The 21,018-nt window shown below is 38.4% G+C and overlaps 4 protein-coding genes across 5 annotated transcripts; 1 reads left to right on the forward strand and 3 right to left on the reverse strand.

Annotated features, from left to right (window-relative positions):
- Positions 1–675: 675 nt before the first annotated feature.
- On the forward strand, positions 676–7,902 carry Letm1 (Leucine zipper and EF-hand containing transmembrane protein 1). The gene is made up of 6 exons (XM_015173959.3): positions 676–834; positions 1,179–1,439; positions 4,086–5,320; positions 5,383–6,456; positions 6,514–6,801; positions 6,872–7,902. The coding sequence occupies exons 2-6, from the start codon at positions 1,364–1,366 to the stop codon at positions 7,247–7,249; spliced, it is 3,051 nt and encodes a 1,016-aa protein (XP_015029445.1). The 5' UTR covers positions 676–834; positions 1,179–1,363; the 3' UTR covers positions 7,250–7,902.
- A 2,910-nt stretch (positions 7,903–10,812) lies between these two features.
- Positions 10,813–11,803, reverse strand: LOC6625238 (uncharacterized). The gene has a single exon (XM_002049448.4). It carries the CDS (start codon positions 11,744–11,746, stop codon positions 11,117–11,119), a length of 630 nt encoding a protein of 209 aa, XP_002049484.2. The 5' UTR covers positions 11,747–11,803; the 3' UTR covers positions 10,813–11,116.
- A 290-nt stretch (positions 11,804–12,093) lies between these two features.
- On the reverse strand, positions 12,094–16,070 carry LOC6625237 (dihydropyrimidinase). The gene is made up of 10 exons (XM_002049447.4): positions 16,013–16,070; positions 14,481–14,615; positions 14,275–14,415; positions 14,161–14,210; positions 13,822–14,096; positions 13,605–13,751; positions 13,158–13,396; positions 12,803–13,038; positions 12,638–12,738; positions 12,094–12,570 (listed from the first exon to the last, which is right to left on the reverse strand). Exons 2-10 carry the CDS (start codon positions 14,597–14,599, stop codon positions 12,277–12,279), a joined length of 1,602 nt encoding a protein of 533 aa, XP_002049483.1. The 5' UTR covers positions 14,600–14,615; positions 16,013–16,070; the 3' UTR covers positions 12,094–12,276.
- A 533-nt stretch (positions 16,071–16,603) lies between these two features.
- LOC6624974 (dihydropyrimidinase) lies at positions 16,604–20,739 on the reverse strand. 2 transcript variants are annotated; one of them, XM_002049446.4, is made up of 11 exons: positions 20,654–20,739; positions 19,423–19,584; positions 19,226–19,366; positions 19,106–19,155; positions 18,765–19,039; positions 18,550–18,696; positions 18,139–18,377; positions 17,508–17,743; positions 17,324–17,424; positions 16,871–17,237; positions 16,604–16,799 (listed from the first exon to the last, which is right to left on the reverse strand). In XM_002049446.4, exons 2-11 carry the CDS (start codon positions 19,563–19,565, stop codon positions 16,720–16,722), a joined length of 1,779 nt encoding a protein of 592 aa, XP_002049482.1. In that variant the 5' UTR covers positions 19,566–19,584; positions 20,654–20,739; the 3' UTR covers positions 16,604–16,719. The 2 variants fall into 2 exon arrangements, with proteins under 2 accessions (XP_002049482.1, XP_070066141.1); XM_070210040.1 differs by lacking the exons at positions 16,604–16,799; positions 16,871–17,237; positions 17,324–17,424; positions 17,508–17,743 and adding an exon at positions 17,936–18,088.
- Between the last annotated feature and the right edge of the window lie 279 nt (positions 20,740–21,018).

A 21,018-nucleotide genomic window follows, 5' to 3' on the forward strand; every position in this document is an offset into this window, starting at 1 on the left:
AATTTGAGGAATTTTGTAATAACAGTATAGACTCATAGCCAAGCTCCACTTTTAGTTCGTGCAATACCCTGCTCGGAAGCTCCATTTGTGCCTTGGCTAAGCAGGCCAATATTAAGAAATAAGGTTGAATGTTTTGCAACATTTTGTTACCAAAGACTATTACCAAGAAGAATTGTTTTGCAAATGGCGAAAATCATAACCAATTATCCCCTTTTATTGGAATTCCAACCAGGTATCTGCGCAGCGGGAAACCTAATTTAATTTAATGACAGATTTATATCACAACAATTAATCAATGCGTCAGCAACGCTTTACATAGCAGGAGCTCTACGTTTTTACCATTATGCGTTAATTAATTGTCAATAGCTGTACATACAAACACAGATATTACTAAAAGCTTATCATCATAGGGGCATCTAACTTCAAGTTTAAAGCCATATTAACGCCCGTAAAAAAATCAACAGTATGTAAAAAAGTTGCCAGTGCCAATCGTGTTTCAACTTTATTACCGTTATACATTTTCATACCCTGCCATTCAAAATACAAAACAATTTTTTACCAGCACTCGATAATTTTCGATAAATCAACAATACGTATCGCAGCGATATTATTTGCACAACTAAAACCAGTGCTGCCATTTGAAGTATTATGGCGCTTTTGAAATGTGGTCACACTTGTGCATCCACAGGCAAAGTAAAATAAAAAAGCGTGGAAGTAAGAGCGACCAAACCGCTTGCGAATAACAAAACATATTTAAAAGAATCTGAGTGACGACATTGCACGAAAATACGGCGAATAGAGCGTCACACCAAAAACGTGAATTTAACTTAAATGGTAATGGCGCACCGTATATGCTAAACAAATAGGGTGTTGAATTAGTGTAGAACAATAATTTGAAATTTGTTGCTGTAGTTGTGTAATATTTTGAAAAGTGCGAACAGCAGAAAACAACAACAAACACAATGAAAAATCGCCTGATATCACAAAATTGCGTGCGTATGAGTGTGGTTGCGTGAGTGTGTGATATCTCTATTGCGCTGTTCGAATTAAAAAGAGCGAGTGAGCGTTGACAGTTACATTTATGTATTTATTTAATTTTTGACATTAGTAAAGCGTGTATTTAATTTTCGGCATGATTATTTACAAATCCTATTGTACTCTTTTGCTTCTACTTTTAGGCGTAAAGTGAGAAAACAACGTATTTCTCATGCCCATCTAACGACAACAACAAATCCAAAGATACACAGAGTAGACAGTGATTCGGAAATTCAAAATTATAAACATTGGAGAACTTTGGAACTGGATTGGCAGCCGTACCCCACCGACAGCACCCCCCCTACAAATACGAAAATAGACAAACAACATGAATTTACTGCTGCATCCCAAAGGATCAATGCATCTGAAATCGCATTACATGTTTCAGAATTTCTACAAGCGCTGTAAGTCTGTAATCATGCAAAAAAAAAAAAACCAAAATCAGAACGCACAAAAACTTTCCATTGATTTTACCCCATATATTCGCGGCATGAATGTGTGTGTGAGCTCAGATATCTGTAAATATGATTGTGTGTGTGCGATGTGCTTTTGTTCGTGGTTTCTTTTATCGCTGCTTTTGTTATGACTGCATATTCGTGCACAGCTGATTCAATGTTTGCGTGCACCTGGGACAATTAAATTTCCCTGTTGCGCTTGTTTGGGTACTTTTGTATAGCGTGGAAAGGAAATTCCCTGAATCCAGTAATTATTGAGTTTGTTAATCGGTTTTATAATAGGAAAACTTTTATATATATTTGCCGGTGCATGAACGCCATAAATATACCGGCTGTTTCGTTTGTGTTGTTATCGTTGTCGAATATTTAATATATAATTTTCATTTATTTCCTATCACGTCTTGCTTAAAAAGCGTCACATGAGACTGCTTATCATCTTGCTAAAAAGCTAGATTCACCAAAAAAGTAAATATAAAACTGACTAACTTATGCCGGTACCATGCGATAAGGCTTTAACAGAGTTAGTAAAAAGGTACTGTTTCAATTAGGAAAAGTTTCAGTATTGCCAGATTTACTGCACATTTGCACCACACTGTATGTACGATAATTTTTTTTTAATATCTCGGGTAAATATTGTCTGATTTTAAAATGTTATACCTTTTAGAATGCGTACGGATCCCTACCATCAATTGGCATTCAAACAAATTAATCATCGATGGGTTGAAACAAGTTGTTGACGAAAAACCGATTCGTTCGTAAATTCAACCTTTTTGATGACTTTTTGGAATATTTCCGTCAAATAATGTCCGATTTTGGAATTTTATACCATTTTGGACTCGTAAGGATCAGTTCTATCAATTGGCATCAAAAAAAGGAAATCCAAAATTTTGACCCAAATCGACAAAATGGCAAGGGGTTACATCACAATTTTTTTTTCCAAAATCGAGGTCGGTGCGAAAATCGAAACTTTTTCGATGATTTATTTTAATATCTCGGGTAATAGCTTCGCGCGGAGATATGACGTTCCAAAACGACATAGCTTCGCGCGGAGATATGACGTTCCAAAACGACATAGCTTCGCTCGGAGATATGAAGTTCCACAACGACATAGCTTCGCGCGGAGATTTGACGTTCCAAAACGACATAGCTTCGCGCGGAGATATGACGTTCCAAAACGACATAGCTTCGCGCGGAGATATGACGTTCCAAAACGACATAGCTTCGCGCGGAGATATGACGTTCCAAAACGACATAGCTTCGCGCGGAGATATGACGTTCCAAAACGACATAGCTTCGCGCGGAGATATGACGTTCCAAAACGACATAGCTTCGCGCGGAGATATGACGTTCCAAAACGACATAGCTTCGCGCGGAGATATGACGTTCCAAAACGACATAGCTTCGCGCGGAGATATGCCGTTCCAAAACGACATAGCTTCGCGCGGAGATATGCCGTTCCAAAACGACATAGCTTCGCGCGGAGATATGATGTTCCAAAACGACATAGCTTCGCGCGGAGATATGACGTTCCAAAACGACATAGCTTCGCGCGGAGATATGACGTTCCAAATCGACATATCTTCGCGCGGAGATATGACATTCCAAAATAACATAGCTTCGCGCGGAGATATGACGTTCCAAAACGACATAGCTTCGCGCGGAGATATGACGTTCCAAAACGACATAGCTTCGCGCGGAGATATGACGTTCCAAAACGACATAGCTTCGCGCGGAGAATGACGTTCCAAAACGACATAACTCCCCGCGGAGTCGGTTCGAAAATCGAAACTTTTTCGATGATTTTTTTTAATATCTCGGGTAAATATTGTCTGATTTTAAAATGTTATACCTTTTAGAATGCGTACGGATCCCTACCATCAATTGGCATTCAAACAAATTAATCATCGATGGGTTGAAACAAGTTGTTGACGAAAAACCGATTCGTTTGTAAATTCAACCTTTTTGATGACTTTTTGGAATATTTCCGTCAAATAATGTCCGATTTTGGAATTTTATACCATTTTGGACTCGTAAGGATCAGTTCTATCAATTGGCATCAAAAAAAGGAAATCCAAAATTTTGACCCAAATCGACAAAATGGCAAGGGGTTACATCACAATTTTTTTTTCCAAAATCGAGGTCGGTGCGAAAATCGAAACAATTTTGGTAAATAATAAGAGCTAGAGTCACGAAACATGATATGTTGCATCTAAAATAGAATATATATATGCATTTGATGTTGGAAGAAGAGAGTTCTGGGTATCCCCTAGTCGGGAGCTCCCAACTAGAACCCCTTACTTGTTGCTTATGCAATTAGCCGGCTTTTCAAAATTAATTATTCTTTCGTTTTTCGCCATACCTTGAAAAAAATGATATATTGTGGGGCTTATGCACGCATACATAGAAATGCAAATACAAATTGGAACGGTAGGATTCAAGCGGTTTTTTGGTTACCGCAAAATTATTAATTGATATGAATTATTAATTGATATTTGTTATTTATATTTTATTCTTCAGGTAAATACTATATTCTCGGCTGTTGATATATTTTTCAACATTCCATTTTAACCGATTTTATTATTCCTTACCTTGCAGATCTTAGAACGAATTATTATGCATACAGTGCAACGACAAAAGGCCAGTCCTACGCGGAAGATTCAGTTTCTTCACAGCCATGGAACATTCGGCAAAGGAGAACGTTAAGTGACCATTCACTTAGCTCCAGTCAGCGCCATGTTTGTCGTCAACATCATTTTTCCGGTCATGGCTTCCGGCATTTTCACGTCGATCGCACGCTCTTTGATTCGTGCTCGAAGATTGATGCGACTGTGAAGAAACTGAAAAATCAGCAAAAGGAAAAGGTCGAAGAGATCATGAAGGAAGTGGCCAACGGGCAGGCTGCAAAGGAAACGGCATCGGTTGCCCCGGTGACCTTCAGCAGCCCCGACAATGCCGCTCTAGACGCCAGTACAGCATCGAAAGCGACACCAGCTGGTACAAAGTCAGCGTCTGAATTAACAGAGGCTGCATCCAAAGCTGTGGCAAAGCCCAAGAAGCCGCTTCAACAGCGCATTTGGGATGAACTGGTGCATTATTATCATGGCTTCCGGTTACTATTCATCGACACGGCAATCAGCACGAAGCTGCTTTGGCTTGTCCTCAATGGCAAGACTTTGACGCGACGCGAGAATAAACAATTGCAGCGTACGACATCGGATCTGTTCCGTTTAATACCGTTCTCGGTTTTTATTATAGTTCCATTCATGGAGCTGCTGTTGCCGTTGTTTATTAAATTCTTTCCGGGCATGCTACCCTCCACTTTTCAAACGGCCAAGGATCGTCAAGAGCGCTTAAGGCAGTCACTGGCCGTCCGCCTCGAAGTTGCCAAGTTTTTGCAGAAAACGCTTGGCCAAATGCCCGTACAGCACAAGGAGCACTGCAGCGAGGAGGCTAAACAGTTTGAGATGTTCTTTCGCAAGATCCGCAATCCCACAGAGCAAGTAAGCAACGATGAGATCATTAAATTTGCTAAGCGTTTTGATGATGAGATCACACTGGATTCGCTCAGTCGGGAGCAGCTTGCTGCTCTCTGCCGTGTACTGGAGCTGAACACAATTGGCACAACAACCCTATTGCGCTTCCAGCTGCGGCTCAAGCTTCGCTCATTGGCTACCGATGATCGTGTGATATCACGCGAAGGCGTCGATTCGCTCGATCTCTTTGAGCTGCAGCAGGCGTGCAAGGCACGTGGTATGCGTGCCTATGGGCTAACAGCGGAACGCTTACGCTTCCAGCTCAAGGAATGGATCGATTTGTCGCTGAACGAACAGGTATAGTTAAAAAAAAAGGTTGCTAGTTTTTTATATTTTAATGGTTTACGCCTTATCTTTAGGTGCCACCTACTCTGCTGTTATTGTCACGTGCGATGCTCATCTCTGATGACAGCATTACGACGGATAAGCTGAAGGAGACAATGCGCGTGCTTCCCGATGCAGTGGCTGCACATACACGTCATGCGATTGGTGAACGTGAGGGCAAGGTTGATAATAAGACGAAGATTGAGATCATCAAAGAAGAGGAGCGTAAGATTCGTGAAGAACGCGAAGAGGAAGACGAAGAATCAATTGCTAAGCGATCGGCCATCAAGGATGATCTGGCGACGCCATATGTTTCTACCGAGGAAATTGCAAAGGTTACTCATCTGATGGACAAGAAAATAGAGACAGTTGAATGTAATGAGAAGACCATCTCACCGACGGATGTGCAACTGCTGTCGGATGCGTTGAAGACGCTGTCGTCAGACAAACAGCTTGTTGTGGAGAAAGAGACGATCAAGGAACTAAAGGAAGAGCTGCGCGACTACCAGGAAGATGTCGAGGAGCTGCGTGAAGTGCGGCAGGTGGTCAAGGAGCCTGTGCGCGAGAGTCGAGCTGCCAAGCTTCTTTATAATCGTGTCAACAAAATGATCTCGCAGCTGGATACTGTGCTTAACGATTTGGAGCATCGCCAGCAACAGATTAAGCAGGTGGATACCACCGATCAAGTCGTAGCTGGTGCCCCCAATCCTTGTCAAATGGTGCACATAGACGAACTGGTGTCCACCATCAGACGTATGAAGGAGGCCTCCGATGAGGAACGTTTCAAAGTCGTTGAAGATTTGCTGGTTAAATTGGATGTCGACAAAGATGGTGCAATTTCAGTCAATGAGATTACCAAAGTGGTGCAAAGCATTGACAGCAAGGCAACTAAAATCGACAAGAAACAGCTCGAAGAGTTCACTGAGCTGCTTACCAAGCAGGCAACTAAGCGACGCAACGAGGAGATCGTCCATATTGATGACCTTATGCTGAACATTAAGAAACTGAAGGAGACCAGCGATGAGGCACGTCTCAAGCACATCGAGAGCGTGCTGGACAAGTTTGATGCAGACAAGGATGGCGTCGTTACAGTCAACGAAATACGCAAGGTATCTAATTGGTTGCCAAGTACCGTGAGCTCTAATTAACGTTATGTAAACTTACAGGTTTTGGAGTCTATTGGTCGCGATAACATCAAGCTTAGCGATAAGGCCATTGAGGAACTTATAACTCTGCTGGACAAGGAACAGATACTGGAAGCAGAGCAAAAGATCGAGAAGGCGATTGCGAAGAGCATGAAGGAAGCAGAGAAACTCAAAATGGAGGTGGAGAAAACCGACAAGGATATGGCCAAGCTTGTAGATGGTATACATGATTCTGCAAAGGAGATACGTGATATAGCCACCGAACTAGGGGCAATGGATCAGGACAGGGCCAATCAGCTAAAGACGGAAGTAAATAATCAGTACTTTAGAATACAAGCGGATATTGTTTTAATTTAATTGAGTTTATTTTTTATTACAGCCCGAAGTGAAGGACGCTGCTAAAACTTTAAAAGATAATGCCAAGGAGCTGGGCGATTTGTTGGCGAAAGGCTCAAAGAACAACAAAAAGGGACCAGATTCGCCCCTAACGCCCCCCAAAGTATCAGGCGGTACTGGCCGCAATAGCAGCACTAGCAGCAGTATCAGGGCCAGCGACGTAGACAACAATAATTCAGCCACAAAGGCTGCATTACGTGAAGCGGCTGAGCGCCAAATAGAGAAGCTATTGCCAGATAACGATATCGATCTGCCACCAACGATACCCACACCAACAGCGACCCAGTCAAAAGTTGCGACCTCACCAAAGGCGGCGGCGAATAGCGCTTCCGGTTCGGTCGCCCCCAAGAAATTGATCTGACCGGAAAAGCCACAGGCGAACCCGTTAATTAAGATTGAACCGAAGCTTACCCAGAGCAAGCCTGGGGAAAAATAGGCCGGCTATCTACCCTACGTCCATAACTATTTGATTGCGATTCTATTTATTATATTATTATCACAAAAAGTTAGCTAGAACAGCAATTCCATAGAAAATGTATTTAGATTGATCCTAGGAGGAGCTCCTATTCGCGAGGCTGTATTAAGTATGTGTAACAAAAAATTGCACAACTCAGATACTATTTACTATAAATACAATCTTTTACCATTTGGGTATCATAAAAACAGCAAATATCTTAAAATATTTACTTTCTTTTTTTTTTACCGCCCTAGTTTTATATGTACTCATCCGGTCAATCAACTACTCGGCTCTACAATATTTGCAATTGTGATCATTAAGCGAAATCTTAATTTACGATTTATTTCTAATACACTCTTATTTAAAACGAGAAAAAAACACAAGGCAAACGATTTGAAATCAGATGAAAAATTTGGAGCGTAATCACCGACTTACGAAATACGAAAAAAAGGAAAAAATCAAAACCACGTGATACTTTATTTTTAACAATAATAAATGTATGCTTAAAGTGTTTTGCAATAAGAAATAAAGTAAAAACAAGTTAGTATACACATAAATTATGTACATTTGAATTTGCAACCTTCACTATTAGGATACCCTGTGACATCCGATGTGGAGAATAATTCTTAATTGTTTTATGGCGTGGTCAACTTTCCTGTTTGTTCGTCCATTAATATAAATATCATACGCTCAGTGTTTGATGTTCAGTAATGTTCTTATTAAATGGCACTCATAAAAACCAAATAAAAAAACACCATCAAACTGAATCTCGTGTTTTATTTTTTGTGGTTTTTGTGAATGTTGTATTGCGTACAAATTTTCAAATGTTTGAAATGGCACTCATTAATACCTTCCTCAGAACAGAAATAATTCTGGTTTTAAATTAAAAAAAAGACCATTTAAATAGTTTCAAATTCCTACTTGAATTCTTTATTAGCTCCAAGTACATAAGCGGTATAAGCGCACAGTTCTCTTTATTTAACCAATCTCAGTCCTTCATTCGAGCTAGCTGTGATTCTCTTTTAGCAACCGCAAAACCAAATTTTACAACGGCTGGAGGGGATGAGGGCGATTCAACCGAATAAGTTTTGAGCAATTGCCAAAAAACGTAGAAAAGAAAACAAAACAATAACAGTATCCATATGCTGGGCAATAAAACTAATAAATATTACCACAAAATGTGCAAAAACTCCATAACTTTGCAGCTAAACCACTGACCCATAAATTCTCTTGAAATTTTACTCGAGAAATTTAATGCACTTCGGCTAGGGCATGGTATTTGGATTAGAGGTTGGCAGAGATGCGGTGCGGCAATAGCAATTCAAAAATTATGATTTACCCTTTCAATTGCTCTGCAATTACCCGATGACATACCAATTACCATTCCCATTTTAACAGAGTAAAACAATACTTTTGCGTCCAGCCTTACAGATATTCTGTACGGTCAGCCAACTCTTATATTGCTTAACTGTTATACTGGCTGCTTGCTGAAATACTGTTAGGTACTTAGGCAAGGTTATTGTTTCAGTGACTGTTATATTGCTGTTATATTGTTAAGTGCATAGCTAAATTTACTGTTCCAGCAACTGTTATAGATAATGGTAATATACTATTAAGCTGACTATAATATATTATGCAAAGTAACTGAGTATTATACGTGATGCTTTTATACTGTTATATCATTTTTGCTGGTATACTGCTACACTGTACTGTTACACTGTTAGACTACTAAGCCCTTAGCCTAATTAACTGTTTCGCTGTTGTGATGTTGTTATACCAATATGTGGGATATGTAGTATATAGTAATAGGAAGTAATAAGTCCACTTAATGATATACTCCGTGCAGATACTCTGCTATAATTTGTTACTACTTACGATACTAATAAAATGTTGTACTGACCAGAACTACAGATCACTATTTTTACTGTCAGATAGACTATTATACTCACTGATATAATTCCTGTCATATTGCTTATTATACTGACTGTCGTACTGTTATAAGTTCAGCTTCCCAATCATGGCAATCATGCTTTAGATTTAGCTGTTTTTTAGTCCCTAGTGATCTGAAGACAATCAGTATTGTTCCAATCATTTACGAATCCCTGGCTGAAGGGCCGATGACAGACAGCGAACAGAGCTAAGCAATTGTGTAAATATTGGATACTCAAGTTTGGCCTTGGATGATATGGAATACAAATAAAACTCGCAGGATGCAACAAATAAGACTGAAATAAAATGTGTTTAAAGGTAAATAAAAGCATGAAAATTTGTGAAACAAGCCAAATAATAATAAACTTCAGCTCCATTGGGAGCTGCGGGCCAAGTGAGAATTGTTGTTTGCAATCAGGCAATACTCAACAATAGCAACACCAGGGGCACGAGGCGACGAGACGAGAGTGGCATTTGTAAAAGGATGGCTGGCTTACAACTAGTTCTACCACGTGACTGTCCAAGGCGAGCGGGAGTGGGGAGGACAGTGCCAAAGTTTGTCCGTCTAAATGTGCTTGAAGTGCAACAATGACATTCGAAAGCTGCCTTGAATTGCAGACAATCAGCGTGAAGCCGTAGCAGACGACAAGCAAATTCAAAGTGGTTCCTCATGAAATAAAGTTAATAAAGTGGATAGACAGAATGCCATGCATATGCTGGCTGCTCAACTCTAGCTCAATTAAATACGGCTGCAAAACGAAGCACAAATGCTACAACATAATTCAAAACTTGTGTACTTTCATGAGTCAATCAAAATCAAAAGCTTCCGAGACCCGCAATAAGTAGCAAAACACTCCGAGACGACTTCGGTACTTGGATCAATTTAAATGCCCGACGCACCATAGCACAAAATGCCATGCACTAACCGCATATAAAAATCGCTGATAGAGCACAAAAGGGGCGCAGGAGTAGAAAGGTTGTGCTGGTTGTTGGGTCTTGGAAGTCCGATGGCTGACCCAAGTAAACTGCAATAATATAAAAATGCTTAATATGTTGCCTGTTTGATAAACTAATGCTAGCTTATTTATACAAGTTTAAATATGGGCTTGTTATCGGTTCTTAAGTATTTGTGTTTATTCTACCTAATTTATTTCAAGTTATCGTTAAAAGCAGAGCAAGTTCGTCATTAATGTGTATTAGAAAATGTTCGTTCGAATTCCTTTCAATTTAAAGAACTTCTGAATCATTGAATGAGTGACAAAAATAATGATTAAAGCTAAATAATTCAATTATCCTGGATACTATCATATCTGAATATGTTGGCTCACACGCTGTCTGAAGTCAATATGCTAAACAACAGGTTCTTCCAACATCAAATGCATATATATATTCTATTTAAGAAGCTATATGTCAAGTTTGGGGACTCTAGCTCTTATTATTTACCGGACAGACAGACAGACGCACAGGGTATAACAGGGTGACTCTGGATAAACTGTGCTTATAACGCGGTGCAGCAAAGTTTACTGAGTATAAGCGTGTATTTTGCTGGTTTCTTTTATTATAATATATTTTAATTATATATGTTTATATAAGTATATATATACATCATCAGTATAAATATGAAAAAGTTACACTTTCTAAAATTTTGGTTCGATACAAGTTAGAATATGACAAGACTTTTTAAATGGGGTTTGGTTACAAAACGCAGAAAAGCCGTAGAAAATAGCGCAAAATATTTAAAAAAAAAATTGTGATATTTCCAATAAATGCGGATTACTTTGGATATTGGATAGTCAAGATATGACAAAAATCGCCAAAGACGATCCTAGCCAGTTTTTCGCCCTAATTGACAGCGTCCTTGCGATGGAACCAACCGTATCGCCAACTGGTTGCCTCCGGATAATTGTACTTAGCATCAGGGGTGTGTGCGTAGCGCGTCTCCAAATATGTTGTACGTTGTCCAGTTTTCAGCAGCTGCAGCTCCTCAGCTGGCACAGATTTCATTGGATTGTGATATTGGCCAAAATAGCGTTTCTCCTCCTTGGATAGGTCATAGTCAAAGATTTTGGAGGCGGAGGGGCGAAAGACGCGTTTGCTCAATGGAAAGGATTGAGAGTTCCTAGGTAACGTGGCAGCTTCTGCGCGCATTCTTGACGAAACGTTATTTGCAGACTTAATTTTAAGCCTCTGTTCGCCTTCAGATCCAGTGCAGCTGGTTGTTGATTTAGCTGGCGGCTTAGTGGGCTGCGGTTCCGGTTGAGGCTTCACTTGGTTCCTCGGCATTGTTGCCGACGACTTTGTGCCGGGTTTAAGCTGGTTGCTTGACAAGTCAACAGCTGCTCCCATTCTTGCGGATCTCACAGGCATTATTGTTGTTGCGGGCGGGGTCTTTGGCTGATTCGGTTTGCTGGCAACTTTGTTTCGCGTACTTCGAAATTTGGCTGTAACTTGTTTATTTAGATTGCTAAACATTGTTTGAATGTGGAACAGATAATGAAAACACAAAGCAGATTTGAAGAAATTAAACAAAAATAAATGGGTTACTCAGTTAATGATGTATAATATATATATATTTTTTTTGTGATAGGAATCTTTAGTTAGAATTGATTGCTGATACTCAAATCCTAAGAGCTTGAATGAATTTCATTCAATTTTTGCCTGAACGACATTTAAAACTCTACATTCAAAATGTTTCAATTGCATAATGGCTAGAAAAGCTGATATAAATATTTTGAATGCTTAAACTATTTCTACTTAATTATATTTTACTCAATAAGTCGTTCGACTCATATCGAAGTACTTTGCACAGCACAAACATAAATCTTTGAAAATTCATATTTTTATTAGAAGTCAACGATAGAAACTTAACTTAATTTTTGCATTTTGCGACATTTTTGATTCCAATTACAAAAAACCAGAAGGCTTACCGCCAGGTGGAATCCTTGTCTCTGTTCACCACACAACATACTGCTTATAGCCAAGAATGATTCCTGTAGATCCCATTAACCATCAGCTGCCTCTGGCGATATGGAAGTTGAGTTAAGAGCGAACTTAGTAGACGGTGGCTCTTGTGCAGCAAGCTGAGAGTACAGTTCGGCTTTCTTTTTAGCCACATTGGTATTTTGCTCCTCGACCTTCGGCTCTTCCTTGCCCTCAATACGGTCATAAACGAAAGGCGGTCGCAAGGGCGTGGCTACGAAACGTCCATAGCCTCCAGAAACACGAACTGATCCCTTCTCGGCACAGATGCGTCCGCGCACCAAAACATACTCCGGAACACCATGAACAGTCATGCCCTATAAGGTTGGAATATAGTCATGATTAAAGGATTGCAATATTGGACATAAGTGCGTCTATAGCTACCTCAAAAATATTGAAATCGCCTGCATGATGATGTGTGTCTTTGGAAATGGTGCGTGTCGCCTGTGGATTCCAGATAACAATGTCGGCATCCGAGCCGACGGCTTTAAATAACAATTTTTTATTATATAAAAGGTAATTAAATTGATTTTATATATCAAAATTTACCGATAACTCCCTTCTTTGGGTAAATATTAAATATTTTGGCGGCATTTGTGCTGGTTACGGCCACGAATCTGCACGGATCTAAGAGACCCGAATGTACACCCTTCTCCCACACAACCGACATACGATCCTCCAGCCCATTAATGCCATTAGGTATCTTGGTAAAGTCTCCCAAGCCAAGTTGCTTTTGTTTTTTGGTAAACGTGCAATTATCACTGCCTGTTGTCTGAAGAGCATCGCTGCGAAATATAGAACATGCTAATATAACTTGGTTCTAGGGCCTCAAAAGTCGGGTTCAGTAGAAACGAAAATAAATCAAACACAAGTGAGAAGTTTTTGAGCCTAAATCTTTTCATACCTGGCCAGCAGCTTCATCAGGAACTCGGGAGTTGTTTTGTCGGGTCTCAAGGGTGGGCTCATCACATGACCGGCCGCATGGTCAAAATGCTGGCAGCGATAGTTAGTGCCATCTGTACCAAGTCCAGATGCCAAGGTCTCACCAAATATATATTTCTCACTATAGCGTTGACGGGCGCGAGCTATCTCAATGCCAGCTGATTTGCTCATCACGTGGACCACATAAAGTGGACAATCGACCTATAATAAAATTTGAAATTTTAATTGAATGTAAACTGTAAAAGTTTGTTGTCTGATGTTAATTGTATATCCGGTAAGAGCTATTCCAAAGCAGACCCCGAGGATGAAATTGATTTCATCTATGAGAATCAGCAAGGTTTAGTTATCTTCGCGTGAAAACATGCGCGTTTAACATTTAAGGATTGTAGGGTAGTTTGGCTCCACACACCTGATGAGCCAAAATGCAAGCACGATGAACGGCCTCAGCCTCAACTTCCTCCTGCCTCGACAACTCGTGCCCCTCGGGTCCAGTTATGCCCTGGGCTAGCAAACGTTTTTCATTCTTGGCAATAATATCACCATTCTCAGCATGAACCTGAAATAAAATTAAAAATAATATATAAAATGTTGACTAATAGTATATTCAAACTTTAATCTGAACTTACCATAGCCACGGCATTTAAGCTTCTAATGCGCTCAAAAACATCCAACAGCTCCGAGTCGTTCAGCTGGTACGTTCCCTTGTAGGCCATATAGGTCTTAAATGAATTTATGCCCAACTCTTTGCAGAGTACGCCGATTTCTTCGGATACCGAGTCGGACCACCAAGAGAGGCCTATGTGCAGTCCGTAGTCACAGCAAACCTTGGGATCAGCCCAGCTGCGCCACTTGTTATACGCCTCGATCATAGAATCATTTCTTTTGGGCAATACAAAGTCAACTAAATTGAAAATAAAATCATGGTATGATTCCCAATATTCGACTATAGTATAGGGAATAATTACTTATCATGGTCGTGCCACCAGCTACAGCCGCTTTGGTTCCATGATAAAAACTAGTTTTGATGCCAAATATATTAATATGTTTAATTAACAATTGTAGAACTTTGGGATACTTACTCATCGACGGTCACCGCATTGTCAAAGGGCGTTTGCAAGTGCGTATGAGGATCAATGCCACCTGGTATTATCAGCTTTCCGCTAGCATCGATTGTGTGCACTCCATCTGGTATCGTGATATCAGCAGCGGGTCCCACGAACCTAAAGGTAGTTAAGTTAATTCACTTTGAATACTTTTTTGATGCTTAATGTATTTTATTGCATACTTAATGATTTCATCCTCTATATAAACATCAGCTTTAAAGGACCGGTCGTGGTTGACAACTTGGCCATTTTTTATATAAACACGGTTCTGGGGGCTTTGAGTCTTATCACTGTTTGACATGTTAATATATTATGAGCTAAAACAGAAAATGTTATGATTAATATTAAAAAAAAAAAGATATAAATTCTATTTAAATTAATCGAAAATAAATATGTTTATGATGTTTTTAATTAAGGTATATATAAACGTAGTTTCTACTGCTTTAATTTCAAAATTTGCATAACATATGCATAAAAGTTTCCAGATTTGGGAATCATTTAATTTTCGCAGTATATGATCCAACTTATATAATTTTGTTTGTTTTTTTTTTTCGTTTTTCGACTTATTAAAGCAAAATTTGACGTAGATAAGCAAACAAGTCTCCAACTTTGATTTTAGCATAAAACCTGTGCTTTCAAAATAAAAATAGTACTTTACAAGTTGTAGATATTAAAATGGTCAAATCAATAAAAAGCAAACTTTAATCTAATTTTCATATTATAATATTTTTATTTAATTTTAAAGACACGGTCGTAAACTGGCAAAGCTGGAACCTAATTCATCATTTATTCCTTGTGAAAATCTTAATCCAGTTTACCGATTATTAAGGCCTATAATGAAGTCTTAGATCTTTTCACTTTTGTATTTTTGTTAACAATTGTTAACAGATTGAAATAGCGACTCATTTAATTACGATAAAACCTTAGACTTTCCAGTTAACAATCCAAAAATAGTTAGTCAGTTATTCATAAACTTTATGTTAATTAAAATAGGCGGAGGCTTACGCAAATTGTTGTGTTCTATGTGAAGTCACTTTAAAGAGAATCTTAATAATATTTTTAAGAACTAAATTATAGTAAGATTAAAGCATTATCGCGGAAAAAGAAGGCACGATTTGTTGCGCAGTGTTATTTAGTGATGTTAGTTTAATTTATTCAACTCGACGATAAGAAAAGAATATCAAACAAACAAATATTGAATTATACGTAAACTAAAAACAGTTCTGAGTAGAGCCATCTGAGTAAAATTAACAATACATTCTTCAAAAGTGATAAATATTTTTGCACAAGGATAAACGTCATTATCAGGTTTAGTTTTATAACTATAATTTGATAACAATAACAGTTAAATGAATATAAATATTATATAAATTAATAAAAATTCACATCTTTTAGTACGCGAACGTTCCGGCAATACTATAGTTATAATTTATTTATATTATCTTAATTGCCATTAATATTGGTTATACTTCAAGAATTCAAAAGGCGGCTTCAGAGCATCGACCGCACAATAATTTTGTCGGGTCACACCCAAATATACATATACGCATATCCATTTTGTTTGCACATTTGAGTCAATGTATGATAGCTCGGGAAATAAAATAAAACACCACTTAAATACACAGCAAAGGCAAAGTAAATTTCTCTAGGTGCTTAAGTATTCGCATTTAACATGTAGTTGTAAATATATTAAGATTTATCTCTTTTTGCTTACCTTTAAGATTTGAGAGTTTTGCGACTGCTTCCGACGAAAACGTTCAACGACTAAAGAATAAGTGCGGGCCCAAGATACTTTTAAGGCCAAGTGCACTGTTAACCATCTGTTATGTTATGCTATGTGTTATTCTAACATTGCAAGGGTTGTCGATAACTTATCGAGATCAGATATTTTGAGTTGGCGCCAAATTGTAAGAATTTTTATAAGCTAGCATTATCGTTAGGCCAATTAAAACAATTAATGTCAATTTTTGATATAGTACGTGGATTATCTTGAAATGTAAAGTAGATGTAGGGAAAACAGCCCTGTGCCAGACATACATACTTTACACTATTCTGTAAAATATTTAATGCTTTTCTTTACCATACTAGAAAATAGGTAAATATATTCTTAACCTTTAATGTTCTTTCACAAGCTTCTCCAAACGGCAGAAGGAATTGGAAATTTCTTGATCAGCGTCAAGCAATATGCCTGCCTGTATGTAAAATGAATGCGTCGTTCGCAGGACTTTAAGGAGAGATTTTAAATTACGAAAACTATCAGCTTTTTACCGTATCTCTAAGTTAAAAGAGCTAGAAACAAATAAAATAAATATAAAACTTGTTGCAGCATGCATACATATATATTCTCATATGTATATTAAATACAAGTCAAGTACAAGAATTTATCTTAAGTTTTCTATTTTGTGACATTCATAATTTCAATTACCAAAAACCCGTAGATTTACCGCCTGGTGGATTGTTTACTTTGATGGATGAGCGTACGCCCGATGTATCCAGTTCCTCTGAAATAAAAATGTATTAAAGTGAAAAATAGTTTCAGTTTATTATTACACTATTACACTTCACTACACACCGCTTATTGAAAAGGATGATTCCTGTTGATCCCGTTTGCCATCAACGCGTCCGCGCCCACTTGGAGTGTCGTTTCGAGCTGCCTCTGGCGACATGGGTATTGGGTTACCAGAGAAGATAGCAGTCGGTGGCTCTTGTGCGCTGATGTACGAATCCAGTTCGGCTAGCTTTTTGGTCGCATTGTTGTTTGGCTCCACGGGCTGGTCCCTTGGCTCTTCCTTGCTCTCAATCCTGTCATAAACAAACGGCGGACGCAGGGGTGTGGGTATGAATCGTCCGAAACCCTCTGCAACACGAATTGATCCATTTTCGGCGCAGATGCGTCCACGCACCAGCACATACTCCGGGACACCATGAACAGTCATGCCCTTTAAGTTAGTTAGAATAATATACATTGTTTAAGGGTAGAAATAAGCGACATGTCTATTATTATTATATTATATATTATAGTTACCTCAAAAATATTGAAATCGCATGCATGATGATGGGTATCCTTTGAAATGGTGCGTGTAGCTTGCGGATCCCAGATAACAATGTCGGCATCCGAGCCGACGGCTTAAAATAAGAGTTTTTATTTTAAAATGTTAAAATGAATTTCAGATGATAATTATGTTTAATTTATATTTTCAAAAACTCACATATTCTTCCCTTTTGTGGATAAATGTTAAATATTTTGGCGGCATTTGTGCTGGATATGGCCACGAATCTGCACGGATCCAAGAGACCTGAATGTACACCCCTTTCCCACACCAGGGACATGCGATCCTCAACACCATTTACACCATTTGGTATTTTGGTAAAGTCTCCCAAGCCGAGTTCCTTTTGTTTCTTGTTAAAGGTGCAATTATCACTGCCGGTTGTCTGAAGATCATCGCTGTTAAATTAAGAAAAGTAATTTTTGTTATTAGTTTCAGAATATTAAAAACATGCCTCTTCTATGTAATTTCGAACTTTATCATCAAGTACATGGTATTTTTATATTAATGCGAAAATATAATAAATGCAAGCGTATACTCACTACGCCAATGACTATATTCAAACGTTCTTGGCGTTTCACTAGAAATGGGTTGATTCGGCAAAGGATTTGCTGGGTACGCCGGGAGCATCTCAGAGCAAATTTTGCATGAACATAAAGATATTACAACAGTTTCAAATCAGGCTTAGCTTGTGAGCTTCCATCGTGTTTAACGACTTGGGTTTAGTAGAAATAAAAAACAAACTAAACTAAAGTTAGTAAGAGTTAGACCACATGCTCTAGTGTTTACTCACTTGGCTAGCAGCTTCATCAGGAATTCGGGAGTTGTCTTGTCGGGTCTTAGAGGCGGACTCAGCACATGAGCCGCCGCATGATCGAAATGCTGGCAGCGATAGTGGGTGCCATCTGTACCGAGAGCTGCCGCTAAGGTCTCCCCAAATATATATTTCTTACTATAGCGTTGACGAGCGCGAGCTATCTCAATGCCAGCCGATTTGCTCATCACGTGGACCACATAAAGTGGACAATCGACCTATAATAGATAGGTAAATAAAAAAGGAATTACATGTAGGTGTCAACAGTTTATGTTTGTTGTTTCATATTCATTATATATCAGGTAAAAGCTGTTCTAAAGTATACCCAGAGGATAAACATGACTTGACCTAGGATAATGATAACAGGTAATCTTGCTTAGCTCCACTCACCTGATGAGCCAAAATGCAAGCACGATGAACGGCCTCAGCCTCAACTTCCTCCTGCCTCGACAACTCGTGCCCCTCGGGTCCAGTTACGCCCTGGGCTAGCAAGCGTTTTGCGTTCTTGGCAATAATATCACCATTTTCAGCATGCACCTGAAAAGAATTGAGGCATGAATTATCTGAACAATAAATTATAATGATTTGATATATGTTCAATTTACCATAGCTACGGCATTCAAGCTTCTAATGCGCTCAAAAACATCCAAGAGATCCGAGTCGTTCAGCTGGTAAAGTCCCTTGTAGGCCATAAAGGTCTTAAATGAATTGATACCCAACTCTTTGCAGAGTATGCCGATTTCCTCAGCTACCGATTTTGACCACCAAGTTATTCCCACGTGAAGGCCGTAGTCACAGCAAACCTTGGGATCAGCCCAGCTGCGCCACTTGTCATAAGCCTCGATCATGGACTCGTTTTTGTTGGGCAATACAAAGTCGACTTATATTGAAATAAAATTTCAAATCTTGATTGCCAATTTTCGAATATAATATAGAGAATACCTACTTATCATTGTCGTGCCACCAGCTACCGCCGCTTTGGTTCCATGATAGAAACTAGTTTGATTAGAAAATATATGTTGGTATAAAAGCAAATTTAAATGTTACAATATTTTGGGATACTTACTCATCGACGGCCACCGCATTGCCAAAAGGAAGTTGCATATGCGTATGGGGATCAATGCCACCTGGTATTATCAGCTTTCCGCTAGCATCGATTGTATGCACTCCGCCTGGTATCGTAATGTCAGCAGCGGATCCCACGAATCTGCACGGAATTGAGTTAATGTAATGTTGACATTTTCTTGTAGTTTAATTACATACTTGATTTTGCCATCCTCTATATAAACATCCGCTTTAAAAGACTTATCGTGGTTGACAACTTGGCCATTTTTTATATATACACGATTCTGCGCGCTTTGTAGATGTATGGGCACTTTTTTGACTGGCGTCGGACTGTTTAGCATGGCGATAATACACTATGAGCTATGAATTATATTGAAATATATATAAATTGATTATTTATAAAAGAATACAAAATAAATACATATATCAAATAAAAATCAAAGGAATACATTGATTATAAATTCACGCTGATTAAGCTAGAATTTCACAATATTTACTCCGTTTTGAAGTTTCTAAATTATAAACCTAATCGGATTTATTTACAAAAATTAAATACGTTTGTCCTATTTATCACATATATGCTTTACTCTAGATTTGGTGCAGCTGCGTTCATGCGTGCCTTAATATATAAAAATACACTTAGCATTTGCCAGAATCTCAAGTACCCGAATATCTAAAACAAAATGCATTTATGACGATTTGGGTAGCTGTAAGTAATAAAAGAAAGTGGAGTAGTAAATTGTAAAATTTCACTTGTCTCAAACTAGTTGTCAGTAGAGGACCTATTTAGGTAACAATGAGTTTACATTTTGAACATGTAGCAGCAGCATAAATCGGACTTATGCTTAACATATGTACCCATGAATATACATCCATATGTATTCAAGCGGCGTGCAATAGCAAGATTCTAGTTTTGTCGTAGGTATAAATAGCTGACTCTACAAAAATGGAAATAATTATCAACGAACCGGCCACATGTGAATAATTACACACATATGCACACAACTATACATATACGCAGGTCCAAATATGTATGTACGTATATGCCAAACAAGTGCGAAAAACATTACTCTCTGACCCACTCTTTATGTGCGATGTAATCACTAGACCTAAAGGCGTTTTGTATTAATTTGTACAACAATAACACGAATATAATCACATGAACATGTGATATTTTTTTTACCAATCACAAGTTTAGAAAGCAACGGTACCTATTTAGAAATTAGTTAATAAATTTTAAAATTTTATGGCTGTTCATAGGTATTTATAGCATATACATTTTTCTGTATGCCTCGGCATATTGAGAAAAACACTTTAATACGTAGTAAGGGCAATGCAATAAAATAAAACTTTTTGCTTTAGGTTCAAAGCGTTCATTGTATGTAAGATGAAGCTTTTCTTTTATTAAAATATTTCTTATATTTTTTACCGTTAAGCTTTGAATGTTTTGGGAGTTTAAAAGTCCACAAATCGGGCAACACACAACCGCTTCTGACGAAAATATCTGATAAGACTAATAAAATAATGTTAACGCCAGAGTCTGTTAAGCTCAGGTGAGCTGTTAAAATGCTGTTATGCTAACGCGGCTAAGGTAATCGATAGGTTATCGAGATCAAGCGACTTCATAGGCGCCAAGTTTGAATTTTTTAATTATTTGCATTAGGTTAATCTTAACAATCACGTATAATATAGAATTTCCTAAAAACGAACATTTTTAATGGCTTTACATTCTTGGCCAAAGGCAATCTTTATTCTCAATAAATGTCAATTTTGATATTTTTTGCGCTATAATAA

The sequence above is a fragment of the Drosophila virilis genome, chromosome 5, assembly GCF_030788295.1.
Source record: "Drosophila virilis strain 15010-1051.87 chromosome 5, Dvir_AGI_RSII-ME, whole genome shotgun sequence".
Lineage (NCBI taxonomy): Eukaryota > Metazoa > Arthropoda > Insecta > Diptera > Drosophilidae > Drosophila > Drosophila virilis.

What these genes read in the sequence shown, in the direction of transcription:
- Letm1 (XM_015173959.3), top strand. Translation starts at nt 1,364, where the DNA reads ATGAATTTACTGCTGCATCCCAAAGGATCAATGCATCTGAAATCGCAT. An exon ending in TCAGAATTTCTACAAGCGCT is followed by an intron (nt 1,440 to 4,085) that starts GTAAGTCTGTAA and finishes CTTACCTTGCAG; the next exon opens with ATCTTAGAACGAATTATTAT. An exon ending in CAGTCAACGAAATACGCAAG is followed by an intron (nt 6,457 to 6,513) that starts GTATCTAATTGG and finishes GTAAACTTACAG; the next exon opens with GTTTTGGAGTCTATTGGTCG.
- LOC6625238 (XM_002049448.4), bottom strand. Translation starts at nt 11,746, where the DNA reads ATGTTTAGCAATCTAAATAAACAAGTTACAGCCAAATTTCGAAGTACG.
- LOC6624974 (XM_002049446.4), bottom strand. Translation starts at nt 19,565, where the DNA reads ATGCTAAACAGTCCGACGCCAGTCAAAAAAGTGCCCATACATCTACAA. An exon ending in CTTGCATTTTGGCTCATCAG is followed by an intron (nt 18,378 to 18,549) that starts GTGAGTGGAGCT and finishes TATCTATTATAG; the next exon opens with GTCGATTGTCCACTTTATGT. An exon ending in ATCATCCTTTTCAATAAGCG is followed by an intron (nt 16,800 to 16,870) that starts GTGTGTAGTGAA and finishes TTTTTATTTCAG; the next exon opens with AGGAACTGGATACATCGGGC.
- LOC6625237 (XM_002049447.4), bottom strand. Translation starts at nt 14,599, where the DNA reads ATGTCAAACAGTGATAAGACTCAAAGCCCCCAGAACCGTGTTTATATA. An exon ending in ATAGAGGATGAAATCATTAA is followed by an intron (nt 14,416 to 14,480) that starts GTATGCAATAAA and finishes AACTACCTTTAG; the next exon opens with GTTCGTGGGACCCGCTGCTG. An exon ending in GCGATTTCAATATTTTTGAG is followed by an intron (nt 12,571 to 12,637) that starts GTAGCTATAGAC and finishes CCAACCTTATAG; the next exon opens with GGCATGACTGTTCATGGTGT.